The 19701-nt window shown below is 40.3% G+C and overlaps 1 protein-coding gene across 3 annotated transcripts in view; it reads left to right on the plus strand.

The window, feature by feature from the left end:
• Nucleotides 1-15978, plus strand: part of VDAC1 (voltage dependent anion channel 1) — a 29196-nt gene extending 13218 nt beyond the window's left edge. For all 3 annotated transcript variants that reach the window (XM_038411870.2, XM_038411872.2, XM_038411874.2), the window contains 7 exons: nt 82-131; nt 4232-4384; nt 4480-4532; nt 10440-10667; nt 13383-13533; nt 14122-14179; nt 15046-15978. In XM_038411870.2, the coding sequence (XP_038267798.1) occupies nt 82-131; nt 4232-4384; nt 4480-4532; nt 10440-10667; nt 13383-13533; nt 14122-14179; nt 15046-15137 (785 nt within the window). In that variant the 3' untranslated portion in view covers nt 15138-15978. The remainder of the gene's footprint in view (nt 1-81; nt 132-4231; nt 4385-4479; nt 4533-10439; nt 10668-13382; nt 13534-14121; nt 14180-15045) is intronic.
• Nucleotides 15979-19701: the final 3723 nt, after the last annotated feature.

Genomic DNA, 19701 nt, shown 5'->3' on the forward strand with positions numbered 1-19701 from the left:
GATATAAAAAAGAAATGCTGTTTCTTTATGTTGCTGTTTTAAACTAATATGTAAAATTCTTGTTTTTTTTGCCATCTTTAGGATTTGGATTAATAAAACTTGATTTGAAAACAAAATCAGAAAATGGACTGGTGAGTTTGGAAAGAGAAAACATTAGTATCTATCAACTATACGTTTATTAAGTCCCCATTTCTAAAAGTGGAAAAATATGAATTTCACACCTTTTACACTCTGGATTATATTATAATGTGACTGTACTATGATTTGCAGTTATCTTTCTGTAATGAGGTATGTATGACATAGTAGATATATTAATTTGCGGGTACTATGCGTCACTTGTATAAAATACTAGTTATACCTTGCATTTTATGAGAGCAGTTAAATTACAAAATGACTTAATTTTTTCCTACTTGCTAAAATTTCAAGGTTATCATTTCCACTCTGATTGCCGTTTTAAAAAATTACTCCCTTTTAGCGGGTGCAATTTTGGTGAATAGACTTGTAGTATGGCATAATATTTGCTAGAGAACATTGTACTATACAACGCACCATCCTTCTGTAAGAGAATTCTGGAGAAAGGGCTCCAGAGGAGATCTTGGCAATTACAAGCCAGTGAACTTCGTTTCAATGCCAGGTAAATTGGTAGACACTATAGAGAAGAACGGAATTGTCAGACACACAGAGAAACATGATTTGTTGGGGAAGAATCAGCATTGCTTTTGTAAAGGGAAATCATGCCTCCTTAATCTATTAAAATTCTTTGAGGGAGTCAGCAAGCACATGGATAAGGGTGATCCAGTGGATAATAGTGTCTTGGATTTTCAGAAAGCCTTTGACAAGGTCCCTTACCAAAGGCTCCTAAGGGAACTAAGTAGCCATGGGGTAGGAGGGAATGGTAAGGTTTGCAGATGATACAAAATTATTCAAGATAGTTAAGTTCAAAGCAGAACACACGGAGTGACATAGGATTTCTCACAAAACTGTGTGACTGGGTAGCAAAATGGTAGATGCTATTCAGCGTTGATAAGTGCAAAGTACAGTACATCCTCGCTATAATGAACTTGTCAGGAGCCACACCGTTTGTTTGTTATAGCCAAAGGTTCGTTATAGACAGTGAAAGAGTCCTGCCACTCATGGGCAATGGATAAAATAGGCCAGGGGAGGCTCTGCCGCCGCTGGACCCCCAGTTGCAGGTTTGGCGGGGGAAGTTTTTGCTTTATTATGCCCCAGGCAGGTTCTGGGGCAGCTGAGGAAGTGATATGTGCTATGCAGCTTCCCGGGTTTCAGTAATATCCCTGGACTCCAGAGAGACTACTGAAGCACCCAGGAAGATGAGTAGCAAATACCGCCTTCTCAGCTGCCCTGGAACCTGCATGGGGCATATCAAAAGCTTCTTTGTGAGAGTGAGAGCTTTTTCCCACAGCAGCTTGGGGTCTGGGGAGGAGAGGTGCAGCTGTGCCTGGCTTCTGGGCTCCTCTGAGCAGGTGGGTGTGTGTAGTGGGGGGGGAAGGGGCGGAGTTTACCTCCTGGCAGGTGGGGTGGGGGCTTGGGGCTTCGGTTGGCCTGGGGCTCCTCTGGGCTCGAGAGTCTCGGGGCTCTAGCCAAGAGCAGGCTTGGGGCTCTGGCTGAGGTAGGGGGGACACTTGGGCCTCTGGCCAGCCCAGGGCTGGGGTGATCAGGGCTCCTTAAGGTTGGGGGCGTCTCATGTCTATGGCTGTGGGGGTGTGTGTGTGTGGCAGGAGGAAGGGGCAGAGCCGGGGGATAGCCTCCCTGAAGGGGGGAGGCTCCACCCGCCAACCAGGCTGCCACCCACAGGATGGGGAAGGGGACAGCTGACAACGCTTAATGGGCTGGAATTTCATATTCCTAAGGTTTGTTGTTTATAGAGGGTGTTGTGTCAATGTGTACTGTAATGCACATTGGAAAAAATAATTTCAGCGGTACATATGCAATGATGGGTTCTAAATTAGCTGTTATCACCCAAGAAAGATCTTGGAGTCATTGTGGATATTCTCTGAAAACTTCAGCTCAATATGCTGCAAGGGTCAAAAAGGCTAACAGTATGGTGGGGACTATTATGAAAGGGATGGAAAGTAAGACAGAAAATACTATAATGCCACTATGTAAATCCATTTTATGCCAACACCTGGAATACTGTGTCCAGTTCTGGTCACGCCGTCTTACAGAGGATATAGTGGAACTGGAAAAGGTTCAGAAAAGGGCAACAAAGATGATTGAGGGTATAGAATGGCTTCTATGTGAGGAAACTATTAGGACTGTTCAGCTTAGAAAAGAGACAACTAAGGGGGGACATGATAGAGGTCTATACAATCATGAATGGTGTGGTGAAAGTGAACAGAGAAGGGTTACATAGTAGCAGCCGTGTTAGTCTGTATTTGCAAAAAGAAAAGGAGTACTTGTGGCACCTTAGAGACTAACAAATTTATTAGAGCATAAGCTTTCATGAGCTACAGCTCACTTCATCGGATGCATCCAATGAAGTGAGCTGTAGCTCACGAAAGCTTATGCTCTAATAAATTTGTTAGTCTCTAAGGTGCCACAAGTACTCCTTTTCTTTTTAGAGAAGGGTTATTTACCCTTTCACACATACGAAAACCAGGAGTTACCTGATTAAATTAATCAGCAGCAGGCTTAATACAAATAAGAGAGAGTACTTTTTTTAGACGATGCACAACTAATCTGTGGAATTCATTGCCATGGAATGTTGTGATGTCTAAAAGCATAACTGGGTTCATAAAAGAACTGGGTAAGTTCATGGAGTCCATCCACTGCTATTAGCCAAGATGGCCAGGGACGCAACCCCATACTCAGGGTGACTCTAAACCTCTGACTACCAGAAGCTAGGTCTGGAAGACAGATGGACCACTCTATAATTGCCCTGCTCTGTGTGTTCCCCCTGAAGTTTTGGTGTGGGCCACTGTTGCAGACAGGATACTGGACAAGATTGGACCATGATCTCACCCAGCATGGCAGCTCTTCTGTTCTTATGCAAACTGTATTGTGATGTGTAATCTGTCGAGAGTATGAGTGTGTCCGATGGACTTCAATAAAAACGGGAGCCAGAAGACAGAGTAATAGTCCCTCCTAAACCCCTCTGGAATTTTATTCACCTTTCTTTCTCACACACCCCAGGATCTCCTACATGTCCCCAGCACTAGTTGAAATTTCCATCGCCTTTTCTTTTGATGAATCTGATGATTTGCCTCTTCATCCGTGCCCCCCCCCCCAAAAAGAATAACGTTTTGTGAAAATGTTCATGAGTTCCCCTTGCCCCCAAGATTAGAGTAGCTCTGTTCCCACCCCTCCAGCTTCATCTCAAACTCCATCCCTCCTAGTACCCCTGCTAAGGGATGTCCCAGGGAGTACCATTTTCCCAGTCTCTCCTTTAAAAGAATGCAGAGTTTCCCTATTACTTAAGGGTCCCTGGGAGTGCTCTGAGTTCCTACAGTCTGTGCTTTTTTTTTAGGCCAGGCCCCCTGCCCAGATGATGATGAGGGGATTGTCTTTCCCTCTCTACCCAGCTGAATAGGATGCATAAAAAACTGCATGAACTCCAGCTTACAAAGGCTGCTGATTCGACTTTTTTTTTTTTCCTGCAGACTGAGTTGGCTTTCAGTAAAGTGTTCAGGATTGAGCCACTGCTCTCTGGGAACCTATGTCTGAATACCATTTGGCAGCATTGTCCGTCACTTGTTTTAAAATAAAGTGTACACGCAGTTGGCTGCTGCTGTGACTTGCAGTATCTTTTCTTCACTGTGTCAGAACTTTTGAAATGTGATTCCCCCCCCACCAAACGTCTGAAGAATTGATGCATTTTTCTCATTGTAGCTTATGCTACATATAAGCATTAATTGTTATTTGATTGCTTACTTGAGCTGATTGAAATACCTGATGAAAGATGTAGTTGAAGACTTTAGAGAGAAATTTATTTTATTTCACAGGCTTTATCTTGCATAGTAACACTTGAAATAGTGTCTTATTTTGTGTTGTCAGCACAGAAAATTATTCCCACACCCATCACCAGTGCATTCCTTAAATGTGAAGCATTCTTATTTTGAAGTTTTGTCAGGGCAAGCATGTGCTTATATTAATGATAAGGAAACAAATATAGAAAAAACATTTGGGAAAGCATTGTGATGCTGAGTACTCCCCCAAATTACTGTAATCAGTACATTCTGCATTTTTATTTATTTATTTTGCTTTACTTTAGGAATTTACAAGCTCAGGTTCAGCAAACTCTGAGACAAGCAAAGTTACTGGCAGTTTGGAAACAAAATACAAATGGGGGGAATATGGCTTGACGTTCACGGAGAAGTGGAACACCGACAACACACTAGGCACAGAGATTACTCTTGAAGATCAGGTAACTCTTAGCTCACAAGTCACAGTTTACCAATTCACTTATCACAGTCTCCTTTTTAATTATAAATGCAACTGGTGAATTTCTTTTCTGTTCAGCTTGCACATGGACTGAAGCTGACCTTTGACTCCTCGTTCTCTCCTAACACTGGGTAAGAAGTGAGTAAGTTTGCATGGGCGACCAAAAAGGGACATTTTGCTTGTTTTTATTTCCTGAATATTGGCTTATTCTTTTATTCCCTCCAAACTGAAGTATAAGAACAGATAGCAGGTATGCCCCGAACAGTTAAATCACATCACATCTTACTAAATCTTGGAATTGAAAATTCTTTTTTTGACATTTATAAGAAGCAAAGGATTAAGTACAATAATTTGAAAATTATAGTCAAAACTGGTGTCAGGTGAAACACTTTTTTTTGTTTTTTTTGTTTTGGTCATTGTGACTTAATGCAGTTCATTTCATAAGATCTACACTTGGCTACCATCTGAACAGGAAAAACCCTAAACAAATCAGTTAAAGTATGCAGATTAATGAGCACTGCAAGCCATTTGGCTGCCTGCTCCAATAACTCAGTTCAGTAATTGGGTTCTTCTTTCAAGCTGGATTTAAAGCCTAAATTCTTGCAGGCTGTAACATGGTTTGGGATTGGATGAATGTTTTGGTTGGTGTGATTAGACAGTGACATTTTATATGGGCCAGGAGGATAAGGCAGCTGTAAGACTAGATGTTGGCAGATTTCCCTCCCCAACACAAACAAATGTTGTTGTGATGATTGAGAATATCATGCAGATTTGCCTTTGAAAGTGGCACATGGCACTGCAAGTGACCAGGGCAGTAATCATAGTGACCATTTCACCCCAAGTTGCAGACCTCGTGTTCTACCTTTCAAATTGCTTGCTATCCCATGTGCAGATAGTATATTCAGTTTCAGTTTTATAGCATAATAAGTAGGGCTGTCGATTAATTGCAGTTAACTTGCGCGATTAACTCAAAATTAATTGATTAAAAAATTATTTGCAATTAATCGCACTGTTAATAGAATACCAATTGAAATTGTATTTTTTGGATTTTTTTCTACATTTTCAAATATGTTGATTTCAATTACAACACAGAATACAAAGTGTATAGTGCTCATTTTATATTACAAATATTTGCTCTGTAAAAATGATAAACAAAGAAATAGTATTTTTCAAATCACCTCATACAAGTACGGTAGTGCAATCTCTTTATAATGAAAGTGCAACTTACAAATGTAGGTGGTTGTTGTTGTTGTTGTTGTTACATAACTGTTTTTTGGGTTTTTTTTTTAATACAATGTAAAACTTCAGAGCCTACAAGTCCACTAAGTCCTACTTCTTGTTCAGCCAATCACTAAGACAAACAAGTTTTGTGTACATTTACGGGACATAATGCTGACCACTTCTTATTTACAATGTCACCTGAAAATGAGAAGAGTTGTTTGCGTGGCACTTTTGTAGCCAGCATTGCAAGGTATTTAAGTGCCAGATATGCTAAACATTTGTATGCCCTTTCATGCTTCGGCCACCATTCCAGGGGCCATGGTTTTATGCTGTTGACGCTCATTAGAAAAATAATGCATTAATTAAATTTGTGACTGAATTCCTTGCGGAAGAATTATATGTCCCCTGCTCCGTTTTACCCACATTCTGCCATATATTTCATGTTATAGCAATCTCGGATGATGACCCAGCATATGTTCTTCATTTTAAGAACACTTTCCCTGCAGATTGAACAAAACTCAAAGAAGGTACCAATATGAGGTTTCTAAAGATAGATAGCACTCGACCCAAGGTTCAAGAATCTGAAGTGCCTTCCAAAATCTGAGAGGTATGAGGTGTGGAGCATGTTTTCAGGAATCTTAAAAGAGCAACACTCCGATGTGGAAACTACAGAACTGAACCTCCAAAAAAGAAAATCAACTTTCTGCTGGTGGCATCTGATTCAGATGATGAAAATGAATATCTGTCAGTCCGCACTGCTTTGGATTGCTATCGAGCAGAACTCATAATTGGCATGGACGCATGCTCTCTGGAAGGGTGGCTGAAGCATGAAGGGACATACGAATCTTTAGCACATCTGGCACCTAAATATCTTGCGACGCCGACTACAATAGTGCCATGCGAACACCTGTTGTCACTTTCAAGTGACATTGTAAACAAGAAGAGGGGAACAAGAATTAGGACTGAGTGGACTTTTGGGTGCTACAGTTCTATAATGTTGTGTGTTAGAGTACAGTTATAATTTTGTAGTAATTCTAAATTTGTAAGATCAACTCTCATGTTAAAAAGATTGCACTACAGTACTTAGGTGAATTGATAAATACTATTTCCTTTGTTTTTTACGGTGCAAATATTTGTAATAAAAAAATATAAAATGAGCACTGTACACTTTGTATTCTGTGTGGTAACTGAAATCCATATATTTGAAAATATAGAAAACATCCAAAAACATTTAAATAAATGGTATTCTATTATTCTTTAACAGTGCGATTCATTGCGATTAATTTTTTTAATCGCTTGACAGCGCTAATAATAATTCATTTTCAACAAAATGTCAGGTTATTACATCATTGGATTGTAAAAATAATCACGTAAGAATGGGAAATTGTAGCTCAGCAGTTATCTCACAACAGCTCTCCAGACATTATACCAGCTGCCTTATAATTGAAATGGGGATTCCTTTGTGGAGGGCTGTTAAAAATTATCTGAATAAACTGGGCCAGAATCAGGTGCGACTCCACTGAATTCAGTAGAATTACACGAGACATGAGTTTGACACATCTTTTACTTTTCCTTCCTGGATGAACCTATTAACCACGAATGGGAATTTCAGACACGCTCAGTGTTGGCCTGTCTTTGTTCCCATTGCAGTCATTGTGAGTTTTACTACTGAGTTCAGTGGAAGCGGAGGTAGGCCAATGCTGAGCACTGCTGACAGTCTTTGACTTCCTCCTCCTACACTTCTGCAGAAGAGGTGACATCAGAAGAGAACATCAGCTGAGCAATACAAAGTTTAAGAAGTCCTGAGAGTAGAAGGAAGGGTGCAGTTTCTATAAAAGTGTGATACAGGCAAGTTTGAAGCCAATAAAGTGGAAGACACTCTCCCCCTTCCCCCCCTCCTCCCCCCGCTGAAGTAGAGCATTACTTTGAAATTTCAATTAGATAGAGCCATATGTTTGGAATGACTCTGGGAAGTGACCAAATAAAGTGGCAGAAGAAACTTTTTGATACAATTGCCCCCAAATTTAAGTTTGTTGATGGAATGAACTTGTAAGTTCAAAGGAATGAAAAGATCTTAAAAATGACAGTCAAAAATTCTGGAGTGTGAGTCCACCAGATAATGAGAATCTGCTCCCTTAATGTAAACAAACCCAAGGAGGTGTAAGAGAGAGATGCATTGGACAAGACTGTAGCAAGGAGCAAGCGACTCCAGGAAGCAGGTCTGTCGGTAGGTGTAACTTCATGTTGAAAGATACAAGGACAGTATAGGGGGGCTCAGCACACTCCTTTTGGCTTTCTATTCTAATGTTCTAGGTCCTGGTACTAGTCTTTAAAACCCTTAAAAGATTAAGGCCTAGCTGTCTGAGTGAATGCGTCTCCCTCTGTGACCCACTGAGTTAAGAGAGCACAAGATGAAACTTTCCAGGGGCAGTGTTGGTCTTGGAAGAGAACCCACTAAAGAACTACTTTCCACAGAAGATCAAATGAGCTTGAGCCTATTTTCAGATCATGATGCAAGACCCACCCTGTTTGCGCAAGCCTCCCTCAGTAATGGGTGTGGAAGAATGACACAGCATAATTTCTTTTAAATGCAAAGAAAGAAATGCTAAGTAAGAGTGACGGATAAGAGGTGCTTTGTGGATTTAAGATTATGCATTCTTGAGTTTGCATTTGGTGCCTAATGCATTTAGCACATCTGCACTAGAAATGCATAGATTGATGCATAGCTGCGACAAGACCCAAATTCCTCCAACTTCTTCAGAGTTTTACTTAATCCATTGGAAAACTAGACTTATTTGCTACACAAATGGCGCTGTGGGGTGAAGACCTCTGTGGTGTGTAGGCCCCCCCAATGCAGCAGTAAGCTGAAAGGTTAATAGTCACTGTGAAAGAAGGGTGGTAGAGCATTTGTTTCCATAGACTGGCTCAAAAATTCCTGCTATTCAAACTATCCTAGTTTATGGAAAAGGAGATATTTCTGTGAGTAATGTTGGGGCAAGACTGGAAAATACTCTTTCAGTTGCCAGCAGCTCCTTTATTGCAATGCTCTGCTGAACTCTCCTGAGAGATTACTAATGGAACAGCTACACTTTCCCCCCCTCCACCAATTTTCATCTTTAATGGAAATGTTCAAATTTTAAAAATGTTTGCAATAGCTCAGGGTGGCTGTACAATAATGGGAATAGCTATGAGGTGGGAAGGGGCAGGGAGTTTGATTACTTGAACTTCTGAAAATTTGTGATTCTTTACATCTTGTATTAATTTTGGAGACTAAAATACTATTGATGTAAATATCTGATAATCAAGGCAGAGGGATACATAGCAGCTGCCAAGGCCATTAGCCACAAGTGATCATTAGTCATTAGAAGTGTCCTTCTCTTACTGTTATATGGATTGTGGATAATTCATTGTTGCTAATAGAAACTGAACAGGATGGCAAGTAGGGCATTTTGGTAATTTTTAATGGGTAAGAGCTTAATTAAGTAGGTACAGAGTATTTCAAGAGAATGAATGCCCTAAATTAATACTTGTATACAGAAAGACTAGATGTGTGACAGGAAAAGACCTTCCTCCTTGGGTTGCAAACCCATTATACTGAATGAAAGTGTTTGTATGAATTTGTTAAGCAACCAGCAGTCTGCATATGTCATTTTGATTAACAAACTTATTATTTCCTGTTTTTCTCAGAAGTTTTCCAGTCTTAGGTAGTCAGGCAATATCAATTAAACAGTTTTTTTAACATTATATTCAAATAAAAATTGTCTAATGGAAAGTAATCTTCTTCCTCATCTATACCAAGTTACAAAGCAATTAGGTAGGATCATATATAAATCAGTCTTTAATTGCAAAGAATTAACATGGGATGAAAAGCTTTTGATATTTAATAATAAAATCATAATATGACTGTAAGGGAACAGTTGCACAGTTTAGTCAAGCTGTAATCTTGTAGAAATTGATCTTGGAAGATGAACATACTGTTAAATGAGATTATAACTGCTGTTAATGCCATAGAGTTGAATAATATTTTTGGGAAGAGAAAGACGGGGAAAAATTACACTTTCTGCCTTAGGACCTGATTCAGGAAGGTACTGAGGCACCTGTGTACCATTGAACACATGAGTAGTCCAGTTGAAGGCTATCTTTCTGCATTGGGGCTGTAGTAACAGACAGCTCCACCATGTCTTACTGTTACTATATGGTTAACAATGGATTTTTCTTGACACAGTTCCCACCTATTTAGAACCCAGAACAGGACTTCTGAGAAAACATGAAGCAGAAAGGTTGCTTAGTCAAGTTTCATATGCAGACTGCTGTAAATCAACAGAAGTTTCCAGTTTAAGGCATTTAGGAGGTATCAGTGAAACAAGCTTTTAAAATTGTATTCAACTAAAAACTGCAAAGTCATCTTCTCTCTCACCTACACCAGTTTACAAAGCAATTAGGTAGATCCTAGATAACTCAGTCTTTAATTGCAAAAAAAATTCAGTACATACTAGGTTTGTAAATAGGAGTTTCATGCTTTTTGCATTGCAACTTTCATATACTGTAATTTAGTTTCAAGATCTGCATATAAGGCTCAGTATTCCAAACTTTTTTTCAATTTTACTGCTTCATGTGCACATAATTGCAAATAAATCATGTATACAATGTGAAACAAATTTTAAAGCACAGATCTATGGGTATGTGTACTTCGTCTTCTGGCATCATTGTTTTGTTAAAAGTAACAATGGATTGATAAAATCACTATGTATGTGATTTTGTCATAAAACTCTGTTGCCACCCCATCTCTACCCTTTCTTCCCCTCCCATTCCTTCAGGAAAAAAAATGCTAAAATTAAGACAGGATATAAACGGGAACACATCAACCTTGGCTGTGACATGGATTTTGATATTGCTGGACCTTCAATACGTGGAGCCTTTGTGTTCGGCTATGAGGGTTGGTTGGCAGGTTACCAAATGACTTTTGAGACGACTAAATCCAGAGTAACCCAGAGCAACTTCGCTGTTGGTTATAAGACTGATGAATTCCAGCTTCACACTAATGTGTAAGTACCAGAAAATGAGCATTAATGTATATTGCTCCCTGGTTTAGTAGTGAAGGGGAGAGGTTGTCAAAATTAATAAGAGGGAGAATGATGGAGTTGGCATGGACTCTTCACTTACTGAGAAGGTTCAGTAGGAGCCTCCAGAAATTGGAGAGAGATCTGCTTAAAGACTTCAGATGCTGTTTTGCACTGGGTCCTTGTTTGCTGTACGTGGGTGAGGGCGTGGGAGATGGAGGGAACTTTAGCACTCATTCAGTTTTGGAGGGAATAAGAACAGATTGTGAGCAATTGATTGGATTGGCATTCAACTGTGTAACTTTTAACAGATTTTTATTAGAAAAATAAAAGAAGCAAACATATTCAATTACACAAACTTCCTTCATGAAAATAAAGAAAATAAAAAGCTACTTCTCCATTTATGCAAGGTAAATTGTAATAGAGACTAATGGCTTGACCCAAGAGAGAAAACAAACAATGTACAAGAACAGAAACAAAAGAAAATGAAACACAAGAGTGAGGGCATTTAATCAAACTTCATATAGCCTTAATCCTGAGATGTTTCAGAATTGGAATGCCTAATAATCCATCTACACAAGCACTTGTCATTTCTGCACAAATGGCAAAAAAGGGGCAAAATTTAATTAAAATATTCAGTTCTGTTCTCACCCTTTTTGATCACAATCATTTTGTATGTAGCAGGGCTATTGCAAGCCATTTGCATTTGGAGCTTGAACAAACTGTTCTGCCTTCTAGGAGCTGCTTATTCATACCCTGCTTCTGTTCAGTTTTCCCATGGTTCTGAAAGTATGATTCAGGAAGCTTAAATTGCCTTAAAGAATGGTTGAATCCACATAATCCAGAAAGGAATGACTGGCAAATCACAAATGCATGAGCAGAGAACTTGGATCCTAAGTGTACGCATTGGTCCCTACAGATTATCAACAGTTATAAGCTATCCCATCAAACACTTACAATGGCTTTCAACTACAGTAGTCTGTAGTAGTCCAAAACATTGTTTTTGGGGCCATTACTATAAAATACAGGTTTTTTGTTTTTGTTTTAAATGAAGGCAACAGCTGGTGTAAAAAAAACAAAAAACAAAACAAAAAAACCCAAACAAAAAAACCCTCTCAGACTCCTCTGCCCTTTCATGGCCCCCTGAAAATGTATTTCTTAGTTAGCAATTATTCACCAGAGGATATTTATTTTTTGCATTTGGTATTATCAATCTATAATACACAAAAAATACTAAATGTAATATTTGCAAGGCAAAAATGTTAACTCCTGGTACTAGTGGGTTAATAGGTCCTTTGACATGATTTCAGGTCTGAAGAAGACTTGGACCCCATGGTAAGCTGATGGCACTTCGTTTTATGTAGGGGGTTTTAAAATTGCATTTTTAAAGAAATTTAAACAAAAATCATGTCCGAATAAAACGAAGGGCCTGACGTGTAATCCACAACATCCAGGAAATTGATTTATACCTGGAATTCCATTCCTAGCATGCCATATTCCGTGTGGATATTTCAGTATTTTCAAAATGGTGATATAAAATAACATACCATAATTAATATATATATAATTAATTAATTATAAATTAATAATTTATAATTAATGGATTAATTAATTAATATATGTGTAGTATTAAGTAGGGCAAGACCTTAAATACAACTTTCCTAGCTTTTGTGAGTACAGCTCAGACTCCTGCTGTTGCAGGTCCAGATAGAGCTGTGTAGGAAGCTTGCACAAAGTCTGCTTGTTGATCCAATTCTAATCAGTTCATAAACTCCTATGTGCTACCTGTTCTGGGTAATATATTTGCACCCTCTTTCAGCAGAATGAGCTACACTGAAAATGCAAAAGCCAGACACAGTTTTTACCATGAGCTGTGTGTCGGTAAAAATGGTTTGCTCTTTTAAAAAACCCACTCTTGCCGAGAGGCTTCATAAATCTGTTAAATGAAATTTGGAGCATTTTTACCTCTCATGTAGCCAGTTTTTAAGACAGGCTAGTATTAACTGAAAGTTCTTGCCATCTGGTAGGTGAACGAAATGGAAATAAGTTTTTAATACAAAAGTGTCTACAGTATAAAACTGCTATTACTGCAAATGGCACTAATTTGCATTCGCAGAAGGGAGGGCAAGGATTGCATGGACCTGGAAACTGAACTGTCATTTTACCCTTAAAGATGGTACTTCCTTGTCTATGCAAAGACGTGTTGATAAAGCCGCAGGAGGAAATTACACTGCCAGTGTTGCACCTGTTCTGTGGATAAACAGGAGGTTCAGTCTGCAGGACTGTCATTGTAGCCCCTTCCATGAGCGCTAAAAGAGGCGTTTGTGTTAGGGAAACAGATTTCTTAGATGTATAGATAAAAACAAGCCTGATGGACCCACTTTGCTGCGAAGATTTCAACCACTGAGGAGGGGAAATTGGAAACCATCACAGTTGAGAGTCCATTTCTGTTTTTCTCCTGGCTTCTCTTTAGGTAATGGATGGGTTTATTGAAATATGATAAGCAATTCATGAAATTCAGCATTTAAAAAACAAAACAGTAATGCATGACTTCTCAAAATCAATATGGTCCATTGTTTTCATTCTATATAGTTGCTACACAGCTCTTAAATGAGTTATTAATGAAGCTTTTACTTACCTGGATCCCGATGAAGAACCTAAAGTTTCCTGTGCAATTTAAAACTAATCTGCTTATTACAGGAATGATGGCACAGAATTTGGAGGCTCCATTTATCAGAAAGTGAATGATAAATTGGAAACTGCTGTCAATCTCGCTTGGACAGCTGGAAATAGTAACACTCGTTTTGGAATAGCAGCCAAATATCAGATTGACCCCGATGCATCTTTCTCTGTGAGTACTGTAGATGTGCAGTTATAAGCAACGGAAAACAGGTTCTTATAATGGAAACTGAGTAACCTCAACTATAAGTGTTGCTACATGCACTCTCTGTAATAATAGAAAGCTCCAAACTTCATATTTGTTTTGGAGTCAGATACATCCTTGATGTAATTCCATGGGATGAATTTGACCCATTCTCTGTATTTTGCCTGCTATCCAATCAGACATTCTGAGATCACTATTACCTGTACTTTCTGAAAAGTAGCACAAAGTGCTGTCTTACCAGCAGACTGGCATGTAAGTTTTTTGACCTAAGTGAAGTGGGGGAGAATATTCTCTGGTATTCATGACTCACTACAATAGTTATTAAGTTGGTTAACAAAAACATCTTTTGTATATTGGAAGTATTTAGTGGAGTTGCATAGATGTAAGTAGTGGAAAAATTTGGTCCAAATTCTGTTCGTGATTTGGAGTCTGAAATAATTTAAGCTTTTTTTTTTTTTTTTTTTTAAAGCCACTTACCTTTTAAACAGCAAAGACTTTGAAGAAATATACCAGATTATTAAAACGAGTGGGTTTTTTTTTGTTTTTTTTCCCCAGGCTAAAGTGAACAACTCCAGTCTGATTGGTTTAGGATACACTCAGACTTTGAAGCCAGGTAAGTGTGGACAGAAGGAATTCAGAATTTGAGAAAGATACATTTTCGTCTTTAAGTAGCAGAGAATTTTCATGTAAAAAAGTGATTTGGTTTTATAACATTGTCCTACTTGCCAACTCAAGAACTGACCCTTTTAGACCTGGATTTTTTTCAAAAGTTCTTGACATTCAATGAGGAGCAGATTTGCCAGAGGTATGCAGCACCTCAAATGACCGGTTAGACACACAAACAGGCCTTTTGTATATGTAAAGACCTGATTTAGCAAGTGCATTCATAGTCACTGGAAGCTCTCCTATTGTAAGCCTCTCTTCTGATTCAAAGCATGACATGCTTGAGTTCCACTGGCCCAGAGAGAACTTCAGTGCTGCTGATCACAGAATTACTGAAGCACAATGATGCTGCTGTCAGAACACCAGATTGATAGAGATTTTTATAACTTTTTTTTGCATTTTGTACTATTCATCCATAGATCTAAACGGGCTTTAGGAAGTTGTGTAGACATAATAGGCTTGCTTCTGTCATTCACACTCACATTAAGTAATACCTTAGTCTGTCATTAGTCCCACTGAAATCAATAGAATGACTCAGAGTAAAGTACCACCCAGATGAGTAAACATAGCAGAATTTAGCCCTATGTTGTTCATTATTATTTCTTTTGATAGAAATGCATCCACTGCTTTAGGCATTCTACAAGTTATTTTAAAAGAAAAATCCTTACACGAAGAGTCATCCCCATACAATCAAATTAAATTACCATAACTATCCAATAATTCAAAGAAGCAAAATATACACACACCATATCTTATGTGGTACTGTACCTCTATTCCAGGATTTACCTTCTCTCTCTCTCTCTCTCTCTTACACAGGTATCAAACTGACATTGTCAGCTTTGTTGGATGGCAAGAATGTCAATGCGGGTGGACACAAACTTGGTCTAGGATTGGAATTTGAAGCATAAAAAGGGATTGTACAATCACTAATATGAAAATACTTTACAGTATAGCTACCTTCAGAATTTAGTGAACCTTTCAGTGTTTTATGTCTGGGATGCAAGTATTGTTATGTATCAGTCATGTTAAACCTGATTTAAAGACAGCTAAGCTTTAAAGTGTTGCTCTTTTGAGAAGAAAACATTAATCAAAATCCTAATTCCAGGCTTGTTGCCCATCACAGCTGCTAATTACAACTTTACAAGGGATACAATGATGGTACTGATTACCTGTTCCAGAGTGATGGCTATATAAGGACAGAAAAGATATAGAAACTGTGACTGAGAATTGCAATCCACCATAGTGAACTCTTAATTCATGAAGTATTGTTTTTGGATATTAACTTATCAGAGTTTCAGTCCATGATGAAGTGTGCAAAACTGTCAGGAAAGGATATTTTTAGACAGATATTTCATTAACTGTTTGTCTTATTTAGTTATCTGATATCTACAGCTGTCTTCAGAGAGCTTTAGATTGTTCACCTTGTATAATTTTGGTATGGAGAAGGTTTGATGTGACTTAGTCAATAATACTTGTTTTTATGTTGTGATTCCTTTCCCTTGCACTAAATATGGAAAAGCTTGTAAGACAGCCATAAGCAGGGAAGAGTCTTTGTAACTGTCCTCACATAGTGGCATCACTCTTAATTTAAAATGGTCTTTTGTTTTATTACCACTTTTTTTAGCAATTTAATGGGTACAATTTTAGTCTTCCATTTTGTGTGGAACTAGACCCCCAAAATGCTGAACTTGACACTACTTAAAATGAAATAAACAAAAAACCCAGCTTGAATAAAATATTGAAACTTCACCTTCTACTTTGTCTTTATATTAATTCCTCTTGGTTTGTACAAAATGGTCCTGCATCATCTTACTTATTGCTGTTTTTTTTTCTAACTTGTATCCTTGTACGTGATGAATAAATTGTTTGGGAGACTTAAAAATTTAGAATAACTCATTCAGAAAAGATAATTGTAATACATCTTTTTCCATAAGACAGTAAATATTTAAGAATTCAGTAAATTTCTTCTGGTTCTCCATTTACAAAGCTAGCAAAGATCAGATACAAACTCAAAAATCAATATACAGCTTTTCCCAGTAATTGAAAATGCAATAATCAAACTCTCCAAGACTTTTGAAAATGTCATGGTTCTCAGCTGGGGGTCTGCAGCCCCTGGGGGTCCGTGAGACCTTTCGGGGGGCCGCAGGGCTCCACCCTGAAACCCGTGCCCCGAGCCCCAGTACTGAAGCTGGGAGCGCCATGGGGCTGAAGCTTCCCCCCTCCCCCCCAGCTAGGAGCAGCACAGGGCTGAAGCTGGTGTAGCAAAGCAGTTTGTACCACTATACTGGCACCCCCTCTCCCCCCCCCGAAGCTGGGAGCATCCTGGGGCTGAAGCCAGCAAATGCGGGGGAGGGGGGCTGAAGCTGGGAGCTGCACTGGAAGCCCCCCCTGCCCGTACACAGCCCCTAGCTATCTCTCCCTGCACTCTGAGTGGTTTTCAAACTTTTTGAACTGAGTCCCCCCCTTTGAGTTATATTTTTTTTTTTGGTTGCATTCCCCCCAGAGCCCAGACAGGCTGGGTGGCCCCTTGAGTCAGGGTGGAGGTGGTGCTCCCTCTCTGGACCCTGATGTATGGAGCTAGCTTGAGCCATGCCAGCTGCTGAAATCGAAGTAAAACTATGCCTATGCCCAAGGGTCTCTGCCAGGCCCTGAAGTTTTTATAACATGTTGAGGGAGGCCTCAGCAAGAAAAAGGTTGAAAATCTCTAAGGGGCACTTGATGCTCACTTACAGAAAGCTGGCTCATTGTATAGAGCCAGCTCTCTCTTTCAGATGGAAAAGAGGAAAACGTAATGAAAAGCAAAAGCCAATAGTGTGACTTTTCCTTTTTGGAAAGAATTAACACGCTTATAATGCTGAAATACAGCCCTAATCTAGTCCCCTATAAACAAATGCTTTAGTTGCCATAGAGAATGTTATGAGATCATTGAACAGAAAAGGATGTGATCATGAGACAGTCTTAAAACATACTGAGAGGGAAAATTCCAAAATAAATTTAACAGACTCAAGGGAGCAAAAAAGCGGTAGTGGGTCTTAATGACAGATTCAAAACTCTACAGCACTTCTGCCAGGTTCAGGTCATGTTACAAGCTACTGCAGGTTATTTTATATTGCTTGACCAGCTACTCAGATGCAGCTACTTGAACTAGGCAGCTCATTGATTAGGAGCTGGGGAAAAGTGGTCATGCTCTCCCAAGTCTGCTACTCTCATGGTGCCTAAAGGAGGTGGTATTCCAGGGATGGGCAAATTTTTTTGACTGGGGCCAGCATTGGGCAATAGAAATTGTATGGCGGACCATGGATGCTCACAAAATTGGGGTTGGGGTGTGGGAGCAGGTGAGGGTTCTGGGGTGGGGCTGGGAATGAAGAGTTTGGGGTGTAGAAGAGTGCTCTGGACTGGGACAGAGGGGTTTGGAGGGGGATCAGGGCTGGGGCAGGCGTGCAGATTCCAGCTGGGGATGAGAGGTTTGGGGTGCAGAAGGGTTCTCCGTGCTGGAATTGAGGGTTTTGGAGAGTGGGCAGGGCATCAGGGCTAGGGCATGGGGAGAGGCTCAGGGGTGCAGACTCTGAGTGGCACCAACCTCAAGCAGCTCCTGGAAGCAGTGGCATATCCCTTCTGCTCCTAAGCATGGAGCAGCCTGCGACCCTCAGAGTGGGGCACTGCTGGGAGCTGCGTGGTGCAGCCCCCCCACCAGGCACCTCAACTGGAGCAGGGCCGAGCTGTGTGGTGCGGCCCCTGACCCGGTGCCCCAGCTGGAGCAGGGTCGAACCACATGGTGCGGCCCCAAGTCTGGCTCCCCAGCAGGAGCTCGTGAGCTGGCTTAAAACAGCTCACAGGCTGTAGTTTGCCCACCCCTGTATTATTCACAGTAGATTGTATGACCTTAATATCTTTTCTTACATGTTTTGATGAGCAGTGAAATAGTACTTTATGTATTGCCCAATGATAACATTGCTATCAGTTAGTGACCACTGATACAAATGGAACAGTTCCTGAGTATAGTATCGGATTCTGCAACTGTGAGCAGTTATCACTAAATCAGTTACACCAGGTTCAACATTTGAGCTACCTCAGCAGCTATAACAGCTAGAAACTTTTTTTCAAATAAAGTAAGGTACGGAAGAAGTACCAGTAGGCTGTACTGGCTAAATCAGAGTCCTGGGCTGTCGTACATTTACATCTGTAAATCTGACTAAAGTGCTATTTACATGTAACGGTTAGTGAAGACTGAAAGGCCAAGAGTATTACTTGCTTATCTTAAGGGAAAGGTAACTATTTTACTTTCAAAATGTGTATCTATCTTCTAGACTCTCAATATGTAATTTCCTGTTCTATAAAGTTTGTTCCTGTTTATCTCAACATAACCTCTGTCTCTCATTACTCTCTGCATGGTTCCTCTGTCTCTTGTTTATCCCTCCACAGTCTCTCAAAAATGTGTTTAGGAACCTTCGGTGCTGCTGCATTTGTCAGTTGCAACAACTTTTCTCCACCTCTTGGCAAGGTTTTAGATCTCAGATGAAAACATCTGTCTTGTCCTTTGCCTGCAGTGCCTCATCTGTGTCCGCTGTTGTTTTTTAACTCTACAAATCTATCACCTGGGGGTGCAGATGGAGGTTGCGAAAAGTGCAATGCAAAATTACACGCTGATGTTGCAGTCATTTAGCTGGGTGCTTAACTTTTCACTCTGGAGCAGTTCTATTGCTCAGGCAGCCTCTCTGTGCAGCTCAGCCCTCGTGGGCAGGGGAAGGGGGAGGCCGTGCCCTTTTTCCTTGCTGTACTGGCCACTGCCTCATTCCAGACATGCCAAACCCACGGAAAAAACACAGAAATTGGGCTTGTTTTTGGCTTAATTGGCTTGTGCGTTGCTTGATGGATAATTTTTGGCTTATTGCTTCTTTTTTTTTTGATCAGCTCCCGGCAAGCAGGGGGAGGAGCAGGGGTGCACAGGGGCCCACCACCGTCCCCACTTGCACGGTGGGGGAATCTAGTCATGTAGCGTTGGGGTTCCTAGGGACTGATTTGTTTTGGCCTTGTTTTGAAAGGAGATTAGCTTGATTTTTAACTTGTTGAGAAATTCAGGGTGTTTATTCACCACCTGAAAGTGGGAACTGGGCCTTGTTCCGGCATTTACATTTTCACGTGCGTCATGGAGCATGAGGGCTAGGATGACCAGTTTTGACCGGGACAGCCCCCCTTTTTAAGCTCTGTCCCGGCTGTCCTGACTTTTTTTGGGCAAAGGGGAGCATTTGTCCCACTTGCTTTTGCCAACTGATAACGCGACAAATGCCCATTTTTCTCGAAAGAGTGGGGTGTGGAGGAACGTGTGTGTGTGGGGGCACACCGTGGCCTGGCCATCCCATACAGGACGGGGTCGGGAGAACAACTTGGGCCAGCCACGGGGGGCGGAGGGGCGGGGAGTCGCAGACTAGCCCCCAGCGCGGGGTCCCTTTTTCCCATGAAAAATATACACCC

This window comes from Dermochelys coriacea, chromosome 8, assembly GCF_009764565.3.
Source record: "Dermochelys coriacea isolate rDerCor1 chromosome 8, rDerCor1.pri.v4, whole genome shotgun sequence".
Lineage (NCBI taxonomy): Eukaryota > Metazoa > Chordata > Testudines > Dermochelyidae > Dermochelys > Dermochelys coriacea.